At 45.5% G+C, this 22,137-nt stretch overlaps 2 protein-coding genes and 1 long non-coding RNA gene across 5 annotated transcripts in view; 1 reads left to right on the top strand and 2 right to left on the bottom strand.

Annotated features, from left to right (window-relative positions):
• LOC132673358 (transport and Golgi organization protein 1 homolog) overlaps positions 1-22,137 on the bottom strand; it is a 257,878-nt gene that overhangs the window by 178,343 nt on the left and 57,398 nt on the right. The gene's annotated exons all lie outside the window — the stretch shown is intronic.
• Positions 1-22,137, top strand: part of LOC132679828 (protein shisa-9-like) — a 113,975-nt gene that overhangs the window by 69,687 nt on the left and 22,151 nt on the right. The window contains 1 exon segment of the mRNA XM_078442835.2: positions 21,233-21,298. Coding sequence (XP_078298961.2) covers positions 21,233-21,298 — 66 coding nt within the window.
• The window catches only part of LOC144615693 (uncharacterized), a 45,648-nt gene continuing 36,642 nt past the window's right edge, over positions 13,132-22,137 (bottom strand). The window contains exon 3 of the long non-coding RNA XR_013554151.2: positions 13,132-13,238. This is a non-coding gene — a long non-coding RNA (uncharacterized LOC144615693). The remainder of the gene's footprint in view (positions 13,239-22,137) is intronic.

Genomic DNA, 22,137 nt, shown 5'->3' with positions numbered 1-22,137 from the left:
AGAGAGAGCATGAACAGGGGATGGGCAGAGAGAGAGGGAGAGAAAGAATCTCAAGCATGCTCCCTGCTGTCAGTGCAGAGCCTAACGTGGGGTTCGATCTCATGAACTGTGAGATCATGACCTGAGCTGAAATCAAGAGTCAGATGCTAACTGAGCCACCCATGCCCTTCTAATACCTTGTTTTTTAATAGTTGAATATTTTATTGGAATTTTAAAGTTGAGTTATATATACTTTTTGTAACAAATGCAACAATACAGAGATGTACGAACAAGTTACTCTGACCCAGTGCTACCTATTTCAGACAACCAGAATTAATTGACATATGTAAACTTAAACAGATCTTGACAAACATGTATACCCATTCGGTTTCTTTTTATTCTCCCCAAGAATGGAATTACCATTGTCTGAGTCTCTATCCGAGGTTGCCAAACTGTGGTCCATAGGCATGTCATCTGTTTGTGTAAATAAAGTGTTAGTGAAACACAGCCACACCAATTTTTTACATATTGTCTGTGTGTGCTTTCTCTATATAATGGAATGTTGACTAGTGCAAAGAACATGTTGCCTGAAGAACTGAAAATATGTACTATCTGGCCCTTTAAAAAAAAAAAAGTTTGTAGACACTTGATCTACTTGGCGTTTCTCAGGTAATGGTATATCACTTAAGTCATGAATCTTTGTCCAGATCAATAGGTAAAGATCTAAATAAGTCTTTTTTTTTTAAGTTTATTTATTTTCAGAGAGAGAGAGAGAGGCAGAGACAGCGTCTGAAGCAGGCTCTGTGCTGTCAGTGCAGACCCCGACACAGGGCTCAAACCCATGAACTGTGAGATCATGACCTGAGCCGAGATCAAGAGTTGGACGCTTAACCAACTGAGCCACCCACGTGCCCCTAAATCAGTCGTCTTAATATCTTTTGATACTAATATCAATGATATGATATATCCATGATATAACGATATAATTTTACAGCTCATTTTCCTATAGATGGCATTTAGGTTGTTTCCAGGCTTTTGCCACTCAAAACGGTGTTGAAATAACCCCACATACGTGTGTCCTTCTCTACAGGGGGCTTCATTTTGATGGGAACGATGTACAGAAGCATAGTCACTTGGTGTAAGCATGAGTTCTATGCCCATCAGTTGCTTTTCGTTTAAAACCCAACAGCAAACCTGGTTTTCAGTCCTTTTTGACTATGGCTCACAATAAGAAGGATGCTTTTAAGTGCATATGTTCATGTATTAAGAAATTGAAACACTGCCTTCCTAGAACATTACTTATTTAACCTTTACTGTGTGCAAAACATTCTTATGTTTTATATTCTCCATCATAACAGACACTTGAGACTCAATGAATTACTTTCACCACCCCACTAAAGGGATGCAATCTGTAGTTTGAAAACCTCATTTTATAGAACGGGGTAATATTCCAGAATCTAGTAATCTAGTTAATGCATTCAGTATCTTCTCTGTTGGTTAAGGCCTTTCCTCCCTCCTTCCCTTATCTAAGGCATAAACATTATTTCTCTTAGTGAAAACTCAGATTTTAGTACATGATGTCTTCATAGTTGCAAGGTGGGAACAGACCAGTTTCTTCTGGAAATGTCACTTGTTGTTTGGTCTTTTCACACTTCCCTGAGGAGAGTAGATGTGGGGCTTTGCTGCCATGTATTGTGGGCACCTGTGAGCCAAGCCATCTCACAGGTGATTGTCTTTTTCTGGGGTCTAGCCCTCTCCCTCATACATAGATCCTGATGACCCTCTGACCCCAGCAAGCATACATATAGATCACCACCCGCTGCCCCAGCCTCAACTCCCATGGTGACCCCTGATGAACAGTCTGAGTTTTGGCCTCCACCAGCCATGAGAGCCATGGTTCTGCTCTTGCCTTCAGGTCTTTTGAGGCCACCAGCCCTATTTCAGCAATAGAAAATTTCCCCCCTCTGGCAAACAACAGCAACCAGCTGAAGCCCACAAGAAAGTGTATTATCCCGTGGAAGTAGGCCTTTGGTTGCGGGTGTGGCTGAATCCAGGTATGCATAACAGTTTACCAGGAACACGTATCTCTCTGCCCCTTGGTTCTGCCTCCAGTATATGTTTGTTTCATTGTCAGATTCTCTTTCCTGGAGGGAAGGAGAGGTAAGAGAGCTAGGCAGGGGTCAGAGCAAGTAGCACCCCATGTGACTTGCCAGCAGTGTGGATTTTATTCTCTGACTCAGGGCACCTGGTGAAAAATTAAAAGCAGGAAGTGACATGGGGCGCCTGGGTGGCTCAGTTGTTTGAGTGTCCAACTTCAGCTCAGGTCATAATCTCAGGGTCTGTGAGTTCGAGCCCCGTGTCAGGCTCTGTGCTGACAGCTCAGAGCCTGGAGCCTGCTACAGATTCTGTGTCTCCCTCTTTCTCTCTCCTCCCCCGCTCATGCTCTCTCTCTTCTCAAAATAAATAAACATTAAAAAAAAACAAAACAGGAATTGTTTTGACATGAGCCAATTGGTATGTTTCTTCCCCTCAGGCAAAGATCTGCCCCATGTGTTGTGTTGTTTCTGTGCAGGACAGAAATGATTCTGCCTTTAGAGGGCCGGTTACTTTTAGACACTGAAAATATTTTTCTCCCCCCTCCCCTTTTTTTTCTTTCTTTCTTTCTCTTTCTTTCTTTCTTTCTCTCTCTTTCTTTCTTTCTTTCTTTCTTTCTTTCTTTCTTTCTTTGGAATTTCATACATTGTTTGAATTTAACAATTCATATTATGAATTCATGAAAACGATCTTTTAAGCTTCTTATAATAGCAGAAATTATCCTTCATTAGATACTGACAGGTCCTGTGATGTGTGTAATTATAAAAACATATTCCTAGGCTAGCATGTTCTGCAGTGTTAATATTATGCAAATGAGCAGGGGATAAGGATAGAAGCTTTTATGGGATTTTATGGGAGCAGATTTTATGGGAGCAGGGAGGGTGGCAGCTTTGCAGATTTTCTAAAAATGAATAAATATTTGCTGTACACATTAAGTACATTTTTATTAGTCTACCTCAATGCTTACCCTTTCCTCATCAGCAAGGGAGCAAATTAATTTTAGCACCCCGAATTGTTTGTAACTGTTGCCCGTATATGGAATATGAATCGCATGAAGGACAATTTTTTTTTTCCTTTCTCCTTCCTTGCACTCAGCTTTTTCTGCAAGGCACGCTGTAGTAATCTGCCTGTTCTGAGGTAAGGCAAACTTGTTGCAGAGACAGCTGAATGGGGAGGGGAGAGATGGGGGGTGAGGGCACTGAGTCTTCATCTCAGCACCCAGGATGGTCCTCTGGCTGAGCCTGAGAAATGAGGACCTCCTCTCATTCAGGTACTGAGGATGGCCATGTGGGATGGTCATGGCTTTTCTAGAGAGTGTGTTTATGATCTTGTTTTATAGTGGCTGAGGCTCAGAGGCCATCAGTGGCAGACCCTGGACTCGAGCCAGCTCTTTGGTGTCCAGGGTAATCCTGTTCTTCTATACCTCATGGCTGTATTAATTCTAGAAATAGGTGGTGGGCAAAGGGACCACAAATGGGCCCTCTCCACGTTGCTTGTACCTGACAGAGAGGAAGGAAGTGGTAGTTAGGAGCAGACCCTAGAGTCAGACAGCCTGGGTTGGAATCTTGGCTCCTTGAATTCGTAGCTTTGTGGACCATGCCAAGCTGTTTAGTTTGCCTGTGTCTCTATTTCCTCACCTATAAAATTGAGGATCATGATAGTACCCCTCTCATCGGCTCATCATGAGCATTAAATGAGCTAATGGAAATGAAGAGTTTGGAACAGTGCCTGGTGCCCAGGAAGCACTATTTGAGTCTTTTTTTTTTTTCTTTTTTTTAACACCTAAAATCAGGTCTTCAGTTTCTTCCCTGCGAGCTTTTGAAACGAAGGCTCTTTGACTCTAACTGAAATTGTGGTTGAGTAGAAGGGGGAAGAAAAGCCACTAGAGGAATAGAAGCCATTTGTGGCTGTGGCCCTTAATAGTGTTGGTGGATAAAAAGTGACATGCACAACATTACCCTGTCTCATACCAGAAGGCCTGAAATACCAAAGTCCCTTGTTTTGGGAACAGTCCTTGAATGGTTTCTGAATTACAATGGAAATGGTGTTAGCAAACCTGTGTCCTGCCAAACTGCTCTGGGGCTGGCATTTGGCAGGTGATTCTGTTTGCTAATTCCCTGGGTTTTATCTCTGTTCTGACTTTGTGGGCTTGAATTCCTAATTCTGGTTTCTTGAATTCCTAATTCTGAATTCCTAATGTCTGGTTTCATAGTCCAGAATCTCGAGAGCCTTGGTAACTGGCTTGGGAAGGACAAAGCTATGGCTGATGGTAAAGCAAAGTGGCTTGAATTTTAGGTGGGGTCGTCTGATCCACAGTCATGGGGAAAATGAGGATCGTTGTGACACATTAGACATAACGGGGCTTTGTTCTGGACAGGAGTCCGCAAACTTCTGTGAAAGGCTGGGTAGTAAATTTTTCATGCTTCGTGTATCTGACGCTCCGTGTAGCAGTTCCTCATCCGGAGACCATATATAAACAAACGAGTGTGCCTGTGTTCTATGATGGACTCAATTACGTACCCCCCAACTCCTGTTGATCCCGTGGTAACCCCCAGTGTGACGGTCAGTGGAGACAGGGCCTTTAAGGAGGTAAAGTTACATGAGTGGGGCCCTATTGTGGTAGGATCCCCTTCCTAAGGAAAGAAAAAAAAAAAACCTCAAGGCAACCTTGCTCTTTGCTTACTTGACAATATCCCTCATGACCTTGTAACATGAGACCACTTAATCAGACTGCATGTTTGTGTGTTAACCATATATGGGACACAAAGAGTAAAAAATAGATTTAAAAACAAAAAAATAAACTATGCCACGTGGCGTTTGAGGCTCAGTCAGTTGGGTACAAACCCAACTGAGCGGTGCCAACAAGAATAAAGTTGCTTCCGTGAAAGAAAAGCCTCGGTGTCACGACTCCCTTAGCGAGAATCCTGCTATGTTACTTGGGGACTCTCGTCTGGGATTCAGAGACAGGGCGTTTCCACCTCCTTTGCCACTGGGGATCCAAACCTTGGGGCGCTGGGAGAGGCAGCCTCGCCTGGTGCCAGCGGACCGCTTGATCCGCTGGAGACTTGCCCTCTTGGTGTGCTGGGGTGAGAACCTTGTGTGCACTTATGGAACCTGTGAGGCCCAGGAACCAGCGCAGGGAGCGCCCATGAGACGAGAAAAAACCAGGGTTCTTTTGGCAGACGTGCCTGTAAGAGGCAGAAAGGAGCCTGATCACCTCCCAGAGTTGCCCTAGTAGTTCCACAAGGGATGAGGAACGAAGCTGCAACTCTAAGGCGTTTGGTGCCGGGCGACAGGTTGGCCATGTGACTGTGTATGGGGACTTGTCTCTCCTTCATTTCCTGGGTCAGTGACTATAATTAGAGCCAACTGTCTCTGGTTCTTCTACCTCAGAACAGGGACTTCAAGGAATATTCCCAGGCAGCTGCTGAAACTCCTTTTGTTGCGGGTAATTCTCTGTCTTCTCCAGACAGACATGGGCTGCCTAATGCCACTGGTGGAAAACAAAACAAAAGAAACCTGGGGTCTGTCCCTCTGAGCTGACAACATTTAAAACTGGGAATTCTCTTTCTCTGCCTTATGCTGGCACCTCCTCGCTTCTGCCTTTTCTTCCCTCCCTCCTGTTTCTGCACCACCTGGGGGGCAGCCTGCACAACTGGCTCCTCAATGCCTCAGACACCATCAGTTCCCCCTCCCCCCTAGATGTCCAAGAGCAAAGACCACTGATGTCCATTTCCCCACCAACATTCCAGGTAAAAATTAACCATGGGGAACAAATTGTCTTACATGGATTCAAGTAAAACCTAATCAGTGTTTAAGCTAATTTATGTTCGTTGGTTTGAGATAGACCATGTTTATCAACATTAAAAAAAATCATTCTACCTATATTTACTGAAGGTCATATCAGCTCATGTTATCTCTGCTCCAGTTTGTTAACAAAAGGATGGCTTAAAGTGACGGTTAATTTTGTCTCTCTCAATGTTTTTATGGGTAATTGTTAAGATAGCTTTCAAAGTCTTTGGTACCTAAAACATTAAAGTTTTGCTTGCATGAATAACTGAGGTTGAATTCACTGGATATCTAACTAGATAAGAGGCTAAAGCACTAATTACTAGACGTAGGTTTGTGCTTCTGACTTGTTACAGGAAAAATAACTAAGGATAATAACTAAGGATATTTGGAACTGTTGAAAAATATGCTTTGTTTTCTGGTGTAACCTAGAGTTCATAATTGGTTACTACTTAGTTTTCACTGGAGACTAAAGTTTCTAAGAGTTAAAATTCTGCTACATGTAGTTAAAACTGATAAAAATAAGAAAGGCAACTGTATTTGTAAAAAAGTAGATAAAAACAAAAGATATAAGATAGGAAAATACATTTTTGTTGAAGGTAAAAGAAAGTAATTTTGTCCTAAATGAGACTGGTTATTTGGAGAAAAATGGCTTGGGACAAAATCTAACTGCAAAGAAGATTTGTAGAAGATTTGTGAAGGAAAATCTTTAAAAAGAAATTTTATGTGTGGTCAGGATGGACTAAAGTGAAAATAGATGGATTTTAAAAGTACACAGGGTTAAGATTAAAATTCCTCCTCCTTTGATCCAAAGGCAGGCGAATAGACCTTAACTTTGGCTCTTTAACTCCCTCCCTCAACAGCCAATGATCAATATGTAACTTACTGTTAGACCAAAATAAAATTAATGCATCCTATGACAACCGAGAAAATTTTGCTTGGTCACAGACCATACCCCCAAGGTCCTGCAGGCAGGAAATGGAGGGATTTAAAAAAACAAAAAAACAAAAAACAAACAAAAAAAAACTTTACAAGGTTTAAGACAGTCAAAAGGAGATCTAGGTAAACTTTCTGATCCAATAAGTGTATAAAGGCTTTTCAGAATATTACATACGTTTTTGAGTTGACCTGGAAAAATATAATGCTTTTGTTAAATCAGACTCTTAATGAGACAGATGTTTTTTGGGAGGAAAAAATAAAGGAAATCTAAGATTTAGCCCTTAAATTATGCTAAACTAGCCACTATTTTACAAACACAAAATGGGAGCCCAATGACCTTCCTGGAGAGGTTGAGGGAGGCTCTCATTAAATATATGGCTATCCCCCCTGACACCTCTTAGGGTGAAATGATTTTTAAGGACAAATTTGTCAGCCATTCAGCCCTAGATATTCAGAGAAAAGGCAAAAATTGGCTGTTGGCCTTCAAGGGACCCTGGAGGAGTTCTTACAAGCTGCCAATTGGGTATATTACAAACAAAACAGAAAAGGAAGCTTAAAAAAAAATCTGAGGCCTTAGTTGTGGCCTTATGTGCTATGTCAGACCGGACTTCTCAAGGTCCTGGTTCCAAGTGCCATTTATATGGCCATTCAGAGCACTAAAATGAGAACATTCTCAGAGGGGACAACCAAAATAAAAACGCCATAAGCCATGCCCCTTGTATGGAAACAGCCACTGAAGATTTGACCTCTATCTCTTTGGATCTCTATCTGTGAGGGCTCAGATAACCACTGTCCCTAGAAGGGACTAACTGGTGCCTGGGGCTCTTCACGGTGGCTCCCCTAAACCAATGATCTATCAGAAAGCCAGAACCTCAGGAACTCTGAATATAGAAGGAAAACTGGTTGATTTCCTTCTTAACACTAGAGCTACCTTTTCTGTCCTCCCTTCTGCTCCAGGCCAACTATCAAAACACAGCATGATGATTAGAGGCATCTTTGAAAAACTTCTAACTAAAGTTTTCTCTTAGCCCCTGGGATGTGTATGGGGAAACCTAATTTTTTCTCATTCTTTGCTGATAATGCCAGAGAGCCTTAACTAGCCTTGTAGGAAAGGGACATTATAACTAAATCAAAGACTATGGTGCTACTAACTCCAGGACAGATAAACAGTTATGTGAGTTTTTGAAAACTACTAGATACTGTAGGCTGTAGATGCCAGGGTTCAGGAGAATAGTTTGCTGCTATATCAATTATTAAAGGAGACTCAACTTCTAGACACTGTCTCAAGCCGCTGGAATGGTTACAAACAGAGCAGGGCAATTACTATTCCCAAGCTCACACAGCTAAAAGATTATTAAAACATACCATCAGGCCTTTCATTTAGGGAGGGACAAAACTTATCAAATGGCCCAAAGGATATTTATTAGAAAAAATTCTGCAAGTAGTATCAGTCTATAAAGTATGCCTTAAAAGCAATCCTTTCGGGGCGCCTGGGTGGCTCAGTCGGTTAAGCGGCCGACTTCTGCTCAGGTCATGATCTCACGGTCCGTGAGTTCGAGCCCCGCGTCAGGCTCTGTGCTGACAGCTCAGAGCCTGGAGCCTGTTTCAGATTCTGTGTCTCCCTCTCTTGGATCCTCCCCTGTTCATGCTCTGTCTCTCCCTGTCTCAAAAATAAATAAATTAAAAAAACATTAAAAAAAAAAGCAAACCTTTCAACCACAAACTTGCTCTCCCAGACAATCAAGGAACTGGAGACTATCCAGGAAAGGCGAACAATTTAGGTCTCACTCAGATGACAAGGTCAAAAAAAAAAAAAAATTCCAACATCTGTTTGTATGGGTTAATACTTTTACTAATTGGGTAAAGGCCTTCACCTACAAGATAAAAAAGGCACAAAAAGTAATAAAAATGCTGCTTTATAAAATAATACCCAGGTTTGGCTTAACTAAAAATTTATAAGTTAATAATGGTAAATGGCTGCCTTGACTCTTTCTCTAGTAGAACTCCGGGCTTTTAAGAAGTTTTACACATCAAAATAAAACAGACTGTCTGCGTGTACTCAGGAAAACTCTAAATAAACCTCACAAGCATTAGATGCTTTAGAAAAGATATTTTTAAGTTAGGGCCAAACTCTTGAAAATAGAGCCACCATTGATTGCTTCTCCTGCTTCTCCATCATCTGGGTTATGAGAGATTCCCCGACATACGTTGTTTACAAAATCAAGGTCTCTCCTAGATTATTTGACAGGTTTAGAAACTGTAGACATTATCTTAAGTTGCCATGTTGTTGTACTGGAGAAACGAATAAAATACTGTGCCAAAGACGGCCAACAGGACTAAAACAAGCTCTGGTCTCTAGCTTAGAGACTCCTCTTCCAGGTTCTCCCCCCACCTCATTGGAGGAAACCCTTCTGGAGGGCCAGCATCCATCACCAGCTCACGATTTATCCAGTTCTGACAGTGTGTCAGTCACACATTGGGTCTTTGTGTTCATTTTCACTTAATTTTGGGAAGAAGCCTGTGAATTAAGGGGGGGGGGGTGTCACCCTCTTTTATAAATATGGCAGCAGAGGTACAGAAGGGTTTAGGCCCCACCTGCTACCTCGTTATGGCGCACCACTGTGGTGGGCCTCGAGCCTATCGGTCATCTTCAGCTCCATGTCCCTTGCTTCCTCATTCTATGTGGCCTTTGTTCCTGCTGTTTCTTCTGCCTGGAATAATACTCTGTGCTCAGGCAACAAACTGTCAATATCAACTCCTTGTTTCCTCAGGACCTTGCTGATGCTCCCAACAAAGTCAGATTTTCCCTGTAGAGTATGACGCTTACATGCATCTCTCCCTTAATGTAATTTTACATGGATCTCTCGCGGATTGGTATGTGTCTTCTCTGCTCCAGGAGAGCAAATTCTATGTCTCCTGCTCCCTTGGAGCCCAGTGATTCATGCAGTAGGTGCTGAGTTCATGTGGGTTGGCTCATTGAGTGAATAATTGGATGAATGAATGACAGTCCCACTTAGAAAGTAGTGGAGTCCAGACTTTGCCTGACACCTTTGCCATGCAAGCCCACCTTCTCTCCACTATGCCATGTCTTTGTCTCCCATCTGAATGCCTGTCAGGGCAATGACATCCATTCACACAAAGGTATCTTTGACTATCAGGGGATCCTTTCCTGGGGGCAGGTTGTGCTGGACACAGGGAGGAGAGAGAAAAGTGGTCATTTCAGGGCCTGAAGACTGTGGGAAGAGCTGGCCATTTGGGCAGCAGTCCCCAGGGCACATCTGACCTTGTCATTGCCTCAGGCCTGCTCTGCTTATCTTCCCAGAGTCAGACAGCTGGAGCAAAATGAAGGAGGAAGTCTGAAGCTCATCTTCAGTTCTGGAAACTTCTCTTCCTCTGTGAGATGCATCTATTATGGGGAAGCTCAGGCTCTCCTGAGTTCATATCCACTTGGCCTGGCTCTCTGCTGACCTTAGGTTAGACTTGCTCCTACACCACCATAGCCTCAAGGGCAGCACTGGTTTTGCTGTATTTGGAAGCCCCAGTTTGTATTTCTATCAAGTGGGGAGTAACTTGGCCCCCCTGGGCAGCCCGGTGAGAGGTTGCCAGTAAAATCTCTCGGTGGTGGGCACGTGGCTGGGGCCTGACCCATTTTCATGTCTGAATCCCCTAGCACTGGGGTGCATGTAGTAGGTGCTTGCTGAGTGTTTGCTGAGCGAGAAGTTCATTTCCATGGAGCTCAGCAGGAGTGTGTGGCCCGGATCTTTGTTTTCAAAAACAGGAGCAGGGACAGAGTTTGCTCCCACTGCTACCTTTTTGTGATGTTACAGACTTTGAAGCCAAGTGGCATATTTTAAGAATGAGTTTGGGATTAGGGGTTAAAGCTTTTTAGTTTTCTTTTTTTGAATGTAAGTATTTTCAGGACTCTATTCATGATTCTTCCCCCCGCCCCGCCCCCCCCCCCCCCACCTCTGGTATAAGATGTGAATGAATGCCAGAGTTTTTTCTTTTCCTTTTTTCTTCTCTTCTCTTTTTTTTCTTTTTCCACTCTTATTGGGATTTGATTACAGTCCTGAGAATTCTCTGGGAGAACAGCTTCTGCTTTGAATAATAAACGGAGACAGGGAAATAGTGCACTGTCAGATTGTGAGGCGTGGGGGTCTGTTAGAGTCACTGGTGGGGAGAGCCGAGGGCTCAGCTCCTCCTTACGTGCGGGTTTCTTCCCCCTGGGGGAGCAGACTTGGTCTCACTTGGTCGCTTGGTCAGACTTGGTCACTGAAGTTGGATTCCTCTTCTTTCTTCTGCCCCCGCGGCGGTTCTCTGTTTCTCTACCCCGAGCACCCTTTAATCAGATCCACTCCCCTGAGGCGGCAGAGAGGGTCCAGTGCGGTGTGACTGGAGGCTGCGTTCACATCCTCTCCCCGAGACAGCAGCCCTGTGTAATGTACGTCTTAGGTCCAGAGGTCAGCCGAGCAGACCGAGGTTCAGAGAGCTCTTGTGACCCAGCCTGAGGCATGTGGCTTCATGGTAGCGTCTGATGCACATCCGGGCCTTTCTCCTTATTTAAGACTGTGCCTCTTCCTCTTTCATTTTTGCTTTTTCTTTTCAAGCAAAATTGAGTGTCTGATGTGCTCTAGGCACAGCACACTGGGTGGTTTTAAAGATTCAAATTCCTTTGTGGTTCCCACTCCCTACCTGCAGATGAATCTGTCCCTTTCTTGTCTCCATCTCATTCTGGATATCAAAGCGGGGTTTTTTGGGTTTTGTTTTTTGCTTTTTGCAGCATACTAATCACTTCATCTTAATCTCAGAAAGGGCTCTTTGGGAAACTTAGAATGTAGGTAGAGAAGGCAGTTTCCCAAAAGCAGAACACTTATTCAGGGGGTGTGCAAAGCTGGTGCCTTTAGAAGAGGGGAGTGCAGTGTTGGAAGTATCTCAGAAAATGTTAGATCAGAGCGTGTTCGGCGGGCTTCCCTGCTATAGCTTTTCCCACAACGGTGCCTCCTAGCTCTCCAAAGGGAGTAGATATAGCATGTGTTACGTGCATTGTTTCCCAAGATCATTTCCCCAAGGAGCATCTTTTCTGAACTTTTTTTAAATGTTTGTTTATTTTTGAGAGAGAGGGGAGGAGCAGGCGAGACAGAGAATTCAAAGCAGGCTCCAGGCCCGGAACTGTCAGCACAGAGCCAGACGCGGGGCTCAAACTCATGAAATGTCAGATCATGACCTGAGACAAAGTCAGGTGGTTAACCGACTGAGCCACCCAGGCATCCGGAGGAGGTCTTTTCTAACATGTTTTTGGAAGAAGGCATTTGGGAACGTTAGGGCCCAGTTACACACCATTTTCATTACCCGTGCACTAGCTGGCAAGGGGATCAGGGAAGCCTGGTTCGTCTCATGGGCCTGTCTGGACGTGCAGTCTGCAGGGGCTGGAGGGGAGGAGGTGATGCTGTGTAGCTGTGGGGTGCGGCGAGCCTCTCCACGGCCCGCCAGCCTTTCAGTCCTGGCTCTAACTGGCTTTCCACTCACCCCAGCTGGCCGGGGTCTTGGGGTGAGCAGCACTGTACCCCGGCACTTGGGGCCTCTTGCACAGGCAGTCTCAAGGAGCTGGCGGTTCTCATTCTCTCTCAGATTACCTTCTCTCTCATGTTCTGTCTGGCTGATTGTTATTTCTCTGTTTCTTCTTCCGTCCCATTGCACTTTCTCTCTCTCTGTTCTGTGTCTTCCTTTCTTCCTGCCTCTCTTTCTCTCTGCTCCTTTCTTTCTCCCTCTGCCTGTCTTTATCTCTGACTCTCTCTGACAACCCCCCTCTCTCTCTGCCACTTCCTGTGTGGGCCTTGGTCTCTGTCTGCCTGTCTGTCTCTTGCTCATGCCTGAGCCCTTCTCTGCAGCCGGCTCACTCTGTCTCTCCCCTCCCCACTCCTTCCCATTTTCTCTACCTCAGTGAGCGTTCACATTGCCGGGTGACACGAAAATGCCCACTGTGCATTGCAGCTTCCTTGACAAACTGACATCCTTTCCATTTCTTCCTTGTTGTCCGACTTGTGTGTTTTGCACATGGCCCCTGTGCAGTGGTGTACCTTAGGACCAAGTTCCCCAGAAGCCTTTGCAGACTCTCCCCTCCTGCCTGCTCCAACATTGTTCCCCTCTCTTGTGCTGAACTTCATTTCCCATGCAGACTGGTAGCTTCCCTGAGACGGGTCTTTGTTCATTGCCCTCTCCTTGGGATGGCACATGGAGTCACTCCCAGAACATAGGATGTATAAATCTGACTGCATACCTGTAGTATCTATGGTAACACTCTGTTGACCACCATACTTGGTTATCCATTGAGGTACCTTCCTGGATCCTGCTGGATAACACTCTTGCTGTTGATCCTTGCTCTAAGTTGCTTGGCGTTTCCACAGGACACCCTCCCTCTAGTGTGGAAATGACTGAGCCTGGTGGGAGAGAAAGACAAGTAATTTAAAATTCAAGGTTGGCATCGATGCGGGGGGAAAAAACTCATCCTGAGTTTTTTAATATGGCTCACTTTGAAATGAAATGCTTCCTGGGACTTGGTTGGTATCATTAAAACTTTCAGAGGGATTGATTTCATTTGTGGGCTGATACTATTTAAGTACAGAAGCTTAATAAGAAATCTATTTTTGGGGCACCTGGGTGGCTCAGTTGGTAAACCATCCGACTTTGGCTCAAGTCATGATCCCACGGCTTGTGAGTTTGAGCCCCACGTCGGGCCCTGTGCTGAAAGCTCGGAGCCTGGAGCCTGCTTCTGATTCTGTGTCCCTCTCTCGCTCTGCGCCTCCCCCACTTGTGCTCTAAGAATAAATGAAACATTAAAAAAATTTTTTTAAAGAAATATATTTTTCAGCTGGGTGGCACTTGCAGAATATCTAATGATCAGGTACCAAATTGTCTGCTGCCCCACAGTTATTTTTCAAAGTGCCATTTAAGAGACGCTACTAAAACTATGTTGCACATAGAGGCTTAGCTTAGAAATGTTAATTTTTGACCCAAAATCCTCCAGAAAGATTCCCATAGAACCCACTTTAGACCTCTCTGTGTTCCAGAATAAAAACCCGTCTTTCAGCCCAACATCTTTTTCTGTCCATGGGCAAATACCCCGAGTGATCACAGGCTCCTTGCCGTCCAAGCAAAGAGTTCTTCAAATCGCCAGTCTCTTCCCACATATGCCTGGGTTAAACTCTTGCCCCTGGTTTATGCCTGGCTTGTTCACCATCATGGGTAGTTGGGTTCCATGGGAGAGCCTGAGGGGCTACAGTTTGGGGTTCAGGTGGGCAGTGCCTGGCTACCCGGGGTTTATGGGTGTGGAACTTTGAAAATACATTTTCTTGAAGATCAGGGTTTTGTGTCTATTAGCAAATGCAGCATCTGCAAGCTTTGCCCCAAAGCGGGTCTCCTTTGGATGCAACCAGGAAACACTAGCAAGGTACAGAAGGGTCCAGATTTATAAACCTCGTGCTCCTTAATGATTTCAGCTGTGCATTGAGAGAGGCATTTGCTGCCCTGGCTTAGGCTATGTGTTGGTCGCTCATGTTATTTGTGGCTGTCTTACATAGAGCATGGGCCCACTGCAGGGATGTGGCAGACATGGGAGATACAGGCTCTGCCTTTGAGGACGTCAGTCTTTTCTGTGACTTGCATGTTTCTGGTTAGACAGCATTGTGACTTGGCTTGGAAACAGAGGTCTACACGGACAGAGGTCTAAATCTGGCACCTTTCCTGCCACGGATGCCGAAGAAACAGAAGCCATGATTACAAGGCGGCTTTTGGCCCCCCATGTTACCTATTCTCCCTTCCCCAGCACAGCTTTGCCAGTGGCTCATTCGAATTTGCTGCCCGCAGCCCCACCAGCAGAATTGGCAGTCAAGATGTGCCTGTGCTCACAGGCACGATGCCCCCATTTTATTTACTACCAAGTCCTTCCTGAAATAAGCCTATTCTTCCTTGTTTGTTTCCATCTGACCCGGAAGTTCCCATTTGGATGAAGCAGAGTCCTGCCCTCAAGACACACACACGTGATTGGCACCAGCAAGGCCCACTCTTACTTAGCTAATGAGGTAGCTGTGACCTCACTCTGCCTTCTGCACAAGCTGCTCCCCGACTCCACTCCTGCCTCCCACAAAAAGACCCTGTGTTGCTTTGCTCCCCACCATTGTGTATTTTATTGGCATGTAAATTTCTCGGTAGGATGTCATTAGCATGGAAAAGGAGTGCCCTTGATTGGCCACCCAGTGGGACTCCCCTGTGGGTTTGTCTGGGCAAGGACCTCTGTCCCACATGGTTGGAATGAAACACTGTCCTTGGCTCATTTTTGTAGCCCTCCCCATTCTGTTCTAGTCTGTCCCCACCATGCCTTATAAATGTTTTTGACCAAGACATTAAACCCTAATGTAATTTATTTCATTTCTTCTAAATTAACACCATATTTCTGAGGATACATAAACACATGATTTTACTTGTACAAAACCTCTAACTGGATATATTAATGTATTTATTCCTTAATTTAATAAACTTTTCTATGTGATAAGAGTTCCCTTCCCTACCAATTGCATGTGACATTCTCCATTTTTATTTTTTAGGTTCCTTCCTAATTTTTATAATTTTTTTTTTTTTTTTAAATAAAGGCCCATTGGTACTTCCTCTTCTCCTGGCCTGTCATAAATTTAGGGCTGCTGTGTTGGGCAGTGAACAGTCTGAACTGAGTGGCATCTGGGCACCAAAACGATCTTCCAGTTTCCTGTGAAAGCTTTCCCCATATTCTTGAAGTAGATTTATGTAATCTCTCAGTAAAAACAAATGCTGTTTTTGCTCTGTGCTTCTTACAAGTTGAGTCTCTGACTAGTTGAGTCTTGGTTTGTGGGATCCTGAGTAGATTATGCCTCGGTATGTTGCTGTCCCTCTTTGAGGAGATTATGTGATTGGATTGGAACACATGCTTCTTGGTAAAGGAATCCCTGATGAATTTGCAAAAAGCCAAGCCATTGGCTCCCTTGATCTGTTCTTTTGGAAATGACCTCTTCTTGATGTACAGGCGCCATCTTGGAATTGCCTATGGGGTTCTTGAGTGCCCCCCCTCCTTGCTTGTGGGGACTGCAGAGATGCTACGTTTATTTTTGAGGAGAATGATTTTATTGACCAGGATTCAAGTGGTTTTCTCCCAGATACTCAAGGGGCTGGCCTACACCAAAATGGGGGGTTGTGGTTTGAGTGGTGTTTCCAGTGGGGCATTTGTAATATGACTGAACCAACGTTTCTGATAAAGTTGGAAAAACCTCAGGTCCCCTTAGGTTTTTATTTCTTTGCTGGGAATGTGGCTTTCTGCTTGCTGTCCTGGAGTCTCCCTGCCTGTGGCAGCATGCAGGTGTGTACACCTCAAATGGGAATCACCTTCCTCCTGTTACCAGAAGGTCCACGGCCATCTGTTGCTCCCAACACCTTGATACAGCTCTGATATCTTTTTAGCTTTGTTGTAAAAAGAATCTGGCAGCTGCTGAAGCAGCACCTGACTCTCATCTTCTCCCTCACCTCTTACTATTGGCCCTTGGGTCACGGAGCTCTGCCCCTTCCATTTGCTCTTCATTCTGTGTGCAGGGCCTTGCTTCTCTGCCTTCTGAATTTCGGAAGACCTACTTACGTTTTTTTTCTAAGTGACATAAACAAGAGTATGTTTTTGAAAGAAATTAAATACATATATATATTGGATAGAATACAAAATACAAGTGTCCCTCCCCCAGAGATCTTTCCTGTGAAGAGATTTGGTATCTATCCTTCCAGATATACTTACGCATTTACATAAAGACAGATGTATGTACCTATACTTGACTATTTTTAACAGCTGATTGCAACTGGCTTTCTCCATTCATGAGCATGAGTTGGCATCTCCTTCCTTCCCGGTCTTCCAAATCTTTTCAATCCTTCAGAGACCAGCTCGTTCTCAAGCCCTTTGTGGCCTGTAGGTACTAAGTGGTTTATATTTTTAACTTTCTCTGAATTCTTGTAATCCTTTTTTCTCCCCTGGGCCACCCCTTTTGTCTAGTTTTCTTATGCCCTCCTTTGTTCATTGGTTTGTTCTGTTGACCCACACCCAGTTCAGTTCTTCTGCCGCTGGACAGAGGTTAGTTGTACAGTGGAGGGAACCCAGAGATATGTTCACATGTAATTGTAGTAGAGTGTGGTTGTGTGTGACAGTTGGTTGGCTCTTGAGACATGATTGTTGAATGAATGAATACATGAGAAAGAGTTCTGTAGAAGTAGGTGTAATGGTGGCACAGGGGTGGGTCAGTTAACTGGGACTGACTGGGAAGGCTTCCAAGAGGACATGTTTGTCTTGGGTTTTGAAGGATGAGTAGAAATTGGTCAGGAGGATGGGCCTGTTAGAAGGAACAGTGGTGTAAGTCAACAGAGTTTGTTTATATTATCCGCTGCTTTGGAGGGAGTATCTTTGTGCTTCTGCATCAGATAATGAAGTCCTTAAAAATGGGAGAGGCATTTATGCTCTTACCTATGGCCGCAGATTACATTTATTGAGCACTTACTATATACCAAATTCTTTACCAAGTATTTTATGTGCAGCAGCAAGCCCTCCTGTCCGTGTTAGGGATGAGAAAATGAAGGCACACGTAAAATAGATACTGTGCCCAGGTCCTTGTGATGAGTAAGGGATTGAGCTGGTAAGTATCCCCTTTTTTCAGTCTTCATGTGCTCATCTTTAAACAGGACTGTTGGGGGGCAAGGGAGTGCCTGGGTGGCTCAGTTGGTTAAGCGTCCAACTTCGGCTCAGGTTGTGATCTCACAGTTTGTGGGTTTGAGCCCCGTGTCGGGCTCTGTGCTGACAGCTCCAAGCCTGGAGCCTATTTCAGATTCTGTGTCTCCCTCTCTCTCTGTCCCTCCCCCACTCATGCTCTGTCTCTCTCTCTCAAAATAAATGAACTAAAAAACCAAAACTTAAACATGTCTGGGGGTGCCTACCAGAGAGTTGTATGAGGTTTGAGTTAAATGAGATAATGCTTCTAAATCATGCACAGCAAGGGGTCAGATACCACCTTCTCATAATCCTGAATAAAATACCACCCCTGTGCTTTATGTTTCTACCTAGCACTTACCCCTCCTTGGTGTAGTTATTTGCTGTCTCCCCCTTCATCATTTTATACTGGACTGTGTCCCTCGTGCCAGGTAGAGACTTTTAACTATTTGCTGAATGAATGAATACTAGTTTCTAGTTTCGTCACTGTAGCATCTGAAGTATGGATGCCCAGAAAATACTTGGTGAATCTGATTGAAGGTAAACATTTTATGCCAGTTCAATACACCAGCAAGGGACCATGGATTTATGTGTCACCAGATGATCAACATTGCTGTTTTGTTTGTTTGTTTGCGGTCATGTGTGAGGAGCTATCCTATGTCTCCGGCCCCTGATTTTCCTGATGTCTCGATTTAAACGGTTTCCAATTTGAGTATGCAATTATGCATCAGTCACAGCGATAACTCGTGCTTTCCTTGGTGGTTTGTCAGAACAAGTTAGAGCTTAACTGGAGAAACAACTCTTGGGAGAGCAAGGGCTGGCTGGAGAACACGTGCCCCCTCTGCCCCCCGGCCCGCATCTGGAACATCACTTCTCCACCCAGATGCCGGTCCCAGTCTTGCCCCTCCCCCAGATTCAGTGTGGATGGTGCCTTGTTAGTGCCCTCTGTGAGTCGGTGGCTGACCGGGGCACTGGCGATGCAAAGAACAGGTCCCAGACTGTCCCCTGGACCCTCTGCCTGCATTGTGGAGGAGAGCCCCATGTGAGCTGATCTCTGCCCCTAGCCTGGGGGGTGTCTATTGCTCCGCATCTTGGTGTTCTGAGAGGACACACCAGGGAGGAATGCCTTGTCCTCAGATCCGCACTCCCCAAGGTGTGAGGCATGTGGTCCTGCTGTTAGGTGGGATCATTTCAGGTGGCTCACTAGCCCAGTGTTAACAAACATGGGCCCTGCAGGGGAGGAGAGTGGTTTTCTTTGCAGGGGGCTTTCAGCAGTGCTGGCATCTTAATCGCTTCTGTGACTCCCTGACACAGTGAACAAGAGCCTCAGGGTCAGGGTGCTGGCCGGCCATGGTGTCTGGAAGTCTAGATGCTGCGGCTCAACCCCAGGTCATCTGGCCGTGTGTCTCTGGAGCACGGCCAGGACATCCCTTGTTGACTTGGGTGATCCTAAGGCACATAGGGTTCAGAATCACTGACACTTCAAATTTCAGAAAGTTGCGGGCGCCTGGGTGGCTCAGTCGGTTAAGCGGCCGACTTCGGCTCAGGTCATGATCTCACGGTCCGTGAGTTCGAGCCCCGCATCTGGCTCTGTGCTGACAGCTCCGAGCCTGGAGCCTGTTTCAGATTCTGTGTCTCCCTCTCTCTGACCCTCCCCCGTTCATGCTCTGTCTTTCTCTGTCTCAAAAATAACTAAACGTTAAAAAAAAAATTTAAAAAAAAAACCAAATTTCAGAAAGTTGCATTCATTGGCTTTGGCTCTCTCTATATAGCAAGTAACATTGGTCTGCTCTTTGCTAGAGTGATTCCATTTTTCAGTAGACTTTGTAAGAAAAAGGTAGGCAGGCAGGACTCTGCTTCTTGTGGCCTGCAAGACCCAGAGCCTTAATACTTCTTGGGCTATGGGCTGAAGACTGCCCTCCTTTCTCCCTACCCAGGTTCATTGTGGCCATTTGCCTCGTCAAAGTGAGCAAGCCAAGAAAGTATAAGATGCTAGCAAGACGGAGGTCAGCTGTAACCAAACCTCGGAAGTGGCACCCCATCACTTCTGCCCTCCCTCTTCGTTAGAAGCCAGTCACCGGGGCCCCCATACTCAGGGAAAGGGGACCACACGGGGCAGGAAGGTTACGAGATGGGACCCACCAGGATGCATGTGGGGAGGCTGCTTTGCACAGGAAGCTTGCTGAACACACCTGCTCCTTAATGTCCCCATCACCTTCAGGGGCGCCCCTGGGGGAAGAGTTCTCGCAGGTCCTGAAGCCAGGAGATGGGCTGGCTTGGAAGCCATCACAGGTGTATTTTGTGGGCAAAGAGGATCTTGGAACTGGTTTTACTTCACTCTTTGGTCAAGAGGCATCTGGGCCAAAATGACTGCTTCTCTTTAGTTGATTGTGTAGAAATAAGTGATTATGTAGAAATGGACAACCTAGAGCTCCCATGGCAGGACTTTGTGTGCAGAGCCTCCCCACTCCAGTCCGGAAGTTCTGTTTCTGTCTTTATCTCATCCCTATCTCTTTCTTGCTTGCTTTATTCTTTTTTTTTTTTTAATTTTTTTAACGTTTATTTATTTTTGAGACAGAGAGAGACAGAACATGAATGGGGGGAGGGTCAGAGAGAGAGGGAGACACAGAATCGGAAGCAGGCTTCAGGCTCCGAGCTGTCAGCACAGAGCCCAACGCGGGGCTCAAACTCGTGAACCACAAGATCATGACCTGAGCTGAAGTCGGACACTTAACTGACTGAGCCACCCAGGCGCCCCTTGCTTGCTTTATTCTACCCCACCGCAGATACTATCGTGTGCCTGAAACTTCACATGTCTTGGGGTTTGGAGAACGTGGTATCTGGAGTTGTGTTCTGTTTAGGGTGGTCTGTGGATTTTTGAAGCACAGAGGTGACCACAGCACCTCCATCCAGGTGCCTGGGGATTCCAACCAGGAACAAGCAGGCAAGGCTGGCATTGAAAGCCCCCAGCTGGCTGGCATGCAGCAGAATCACAACTCACAGCCTGAGGAACAGTGGCCACAGCTTCCTGTGTTCCACAAGCCTCTCTGCCTCAGTAACAGCATGGTTTTGGACAAGGCATGTTACCTCTTTGAGCCCCACTTTTCCCATCTATAAAATGGGGTGTAGGGCTTTAGTCAGAGGAGGCTGGGTTATTTTGTAGTACCAAACAGCTCTAAAAAGTCAGTACAGAAAACACAAAGGTTTCCCTCTCAGTCACATTCCCCATCCTCACGGTTGGCTGGGCTTCTGCATCATCACCATCTTCACACCCAGACCCAGACCACAGAGAGGAAAGAGCCTGGCCAAGCACTCACACTCTGTCTCAGAGCTTACACCCAGGTAGGGCACACATCACTTCTCTCTTCACTGGCAAAGCACGTCCTACTGAAGCATCTCAATGCAAGTGAGAGGGGAAGTGCAATCTTGCCAGCGTCTGGAAAGAGCGTCGTGGGTAGCCTTGGTGACTTTCACAGGGGGCACTTCTCGGAGTGGTGGTGAGGATTCCAGCAGAGGACATGTGCAGAGCTGTAGAGCCTGACATTTAGTTACCACTTGTGAGCAGTGATGCTGTGGTTATGGCCGTGGTAATGACGCTGAGCAGACAGGTCAAGCTTATCTAGGGGCCCCTGGTTGATAATCCTTTGTCTTTGTGATCTTTTCCTCCAGTGCCTGTGTCATGAGGTTCTTGGGTTCCTGAGTTCCGAGTACTGTGCTTTGAACTGGGGATCAGAGGTAAGCCCAACATGGTCTGTATCTTCAGATCGCTCATAGTCTCTCCTTGGCAGCAGGAAATGGAGGGATTTCCTTTGGGTTTTCATTGTCAGGGTTTGACCTTCGTAGGGAACCGTATAGAGTAAGATAAATGCTGGAGCTGGGAGGCGCCATTGTTTCTGTACTGGTTAGGATGCTTTCAGGGACAGAAGCACAGAACCGAAGCCAAAGCAGGTTCAGCAAAGCAAGGAATTTGTTTTGCTGGATAACTGAAAAGTTTAGCACTTGGTGAGCAGTGGCGCCAGGCTACTCCCCCACTCCAGTCATCATCAAGAGGAAAAATACAACTCTCTGTCCAACAGATAGTTGGGCTGTCCCCCAAATTCCCAACATTCTCTCCAATCAAACCAACTTAGTCATGGGCCAGTTTTGAACCACTCCCTAGGACCATATGGACAGGATGTGCTGTTTGACCTAAGGGATTTAGTGCCTATCCTGGGGTCAAGGCATAGGGTTTTTTCCACATAGATCTCTTGTCAGGTGATTTCCCTTGCCCCTCCCTTTCCTTGGGGGAAAAACAAGCTCAGAGAAGCTAAGTGACTTGCCTGCTGCCACTCAGCACGTGAGAAACAGAGCAGGAGCCGGCTGTGGGTCTGGGACTGTGCACTCCTGCTGCTTTGCCTTGGTTCCAGAAACATCTTCTCAAAAAGGTGCCCATTTCAAAGGGTTGGAGAAACCTCCCACGCCGGGAGACGTGAATATACAAGGGACGTTAAATGACACTGTGCTTGGCATCTTTAATTAGCAAAACTTCATTATTTGTTGCTTATTGATAACAGATTGAAAATCAGGCAGATTTC

The sequence above is a fragment of the Panthera onca genome, chromosome A2 (assembly GCF_046562875.1).
Source record: "Panthera onca isolate mPanOnc1 chromosome A2, mPanOnc1 haplotype 2, whole genome shotgun sequence".
Taxonomy (NCBI): Eukaryota; Metazoa; Chordata; class Mammalia; order Carnivora; family Felidae; genus Panthera; species Panthera onca.
Note: the sequence above shows the minus strand (reverse complement) of the source record. Positions and strands in the feature narration are given on the sequence as shown.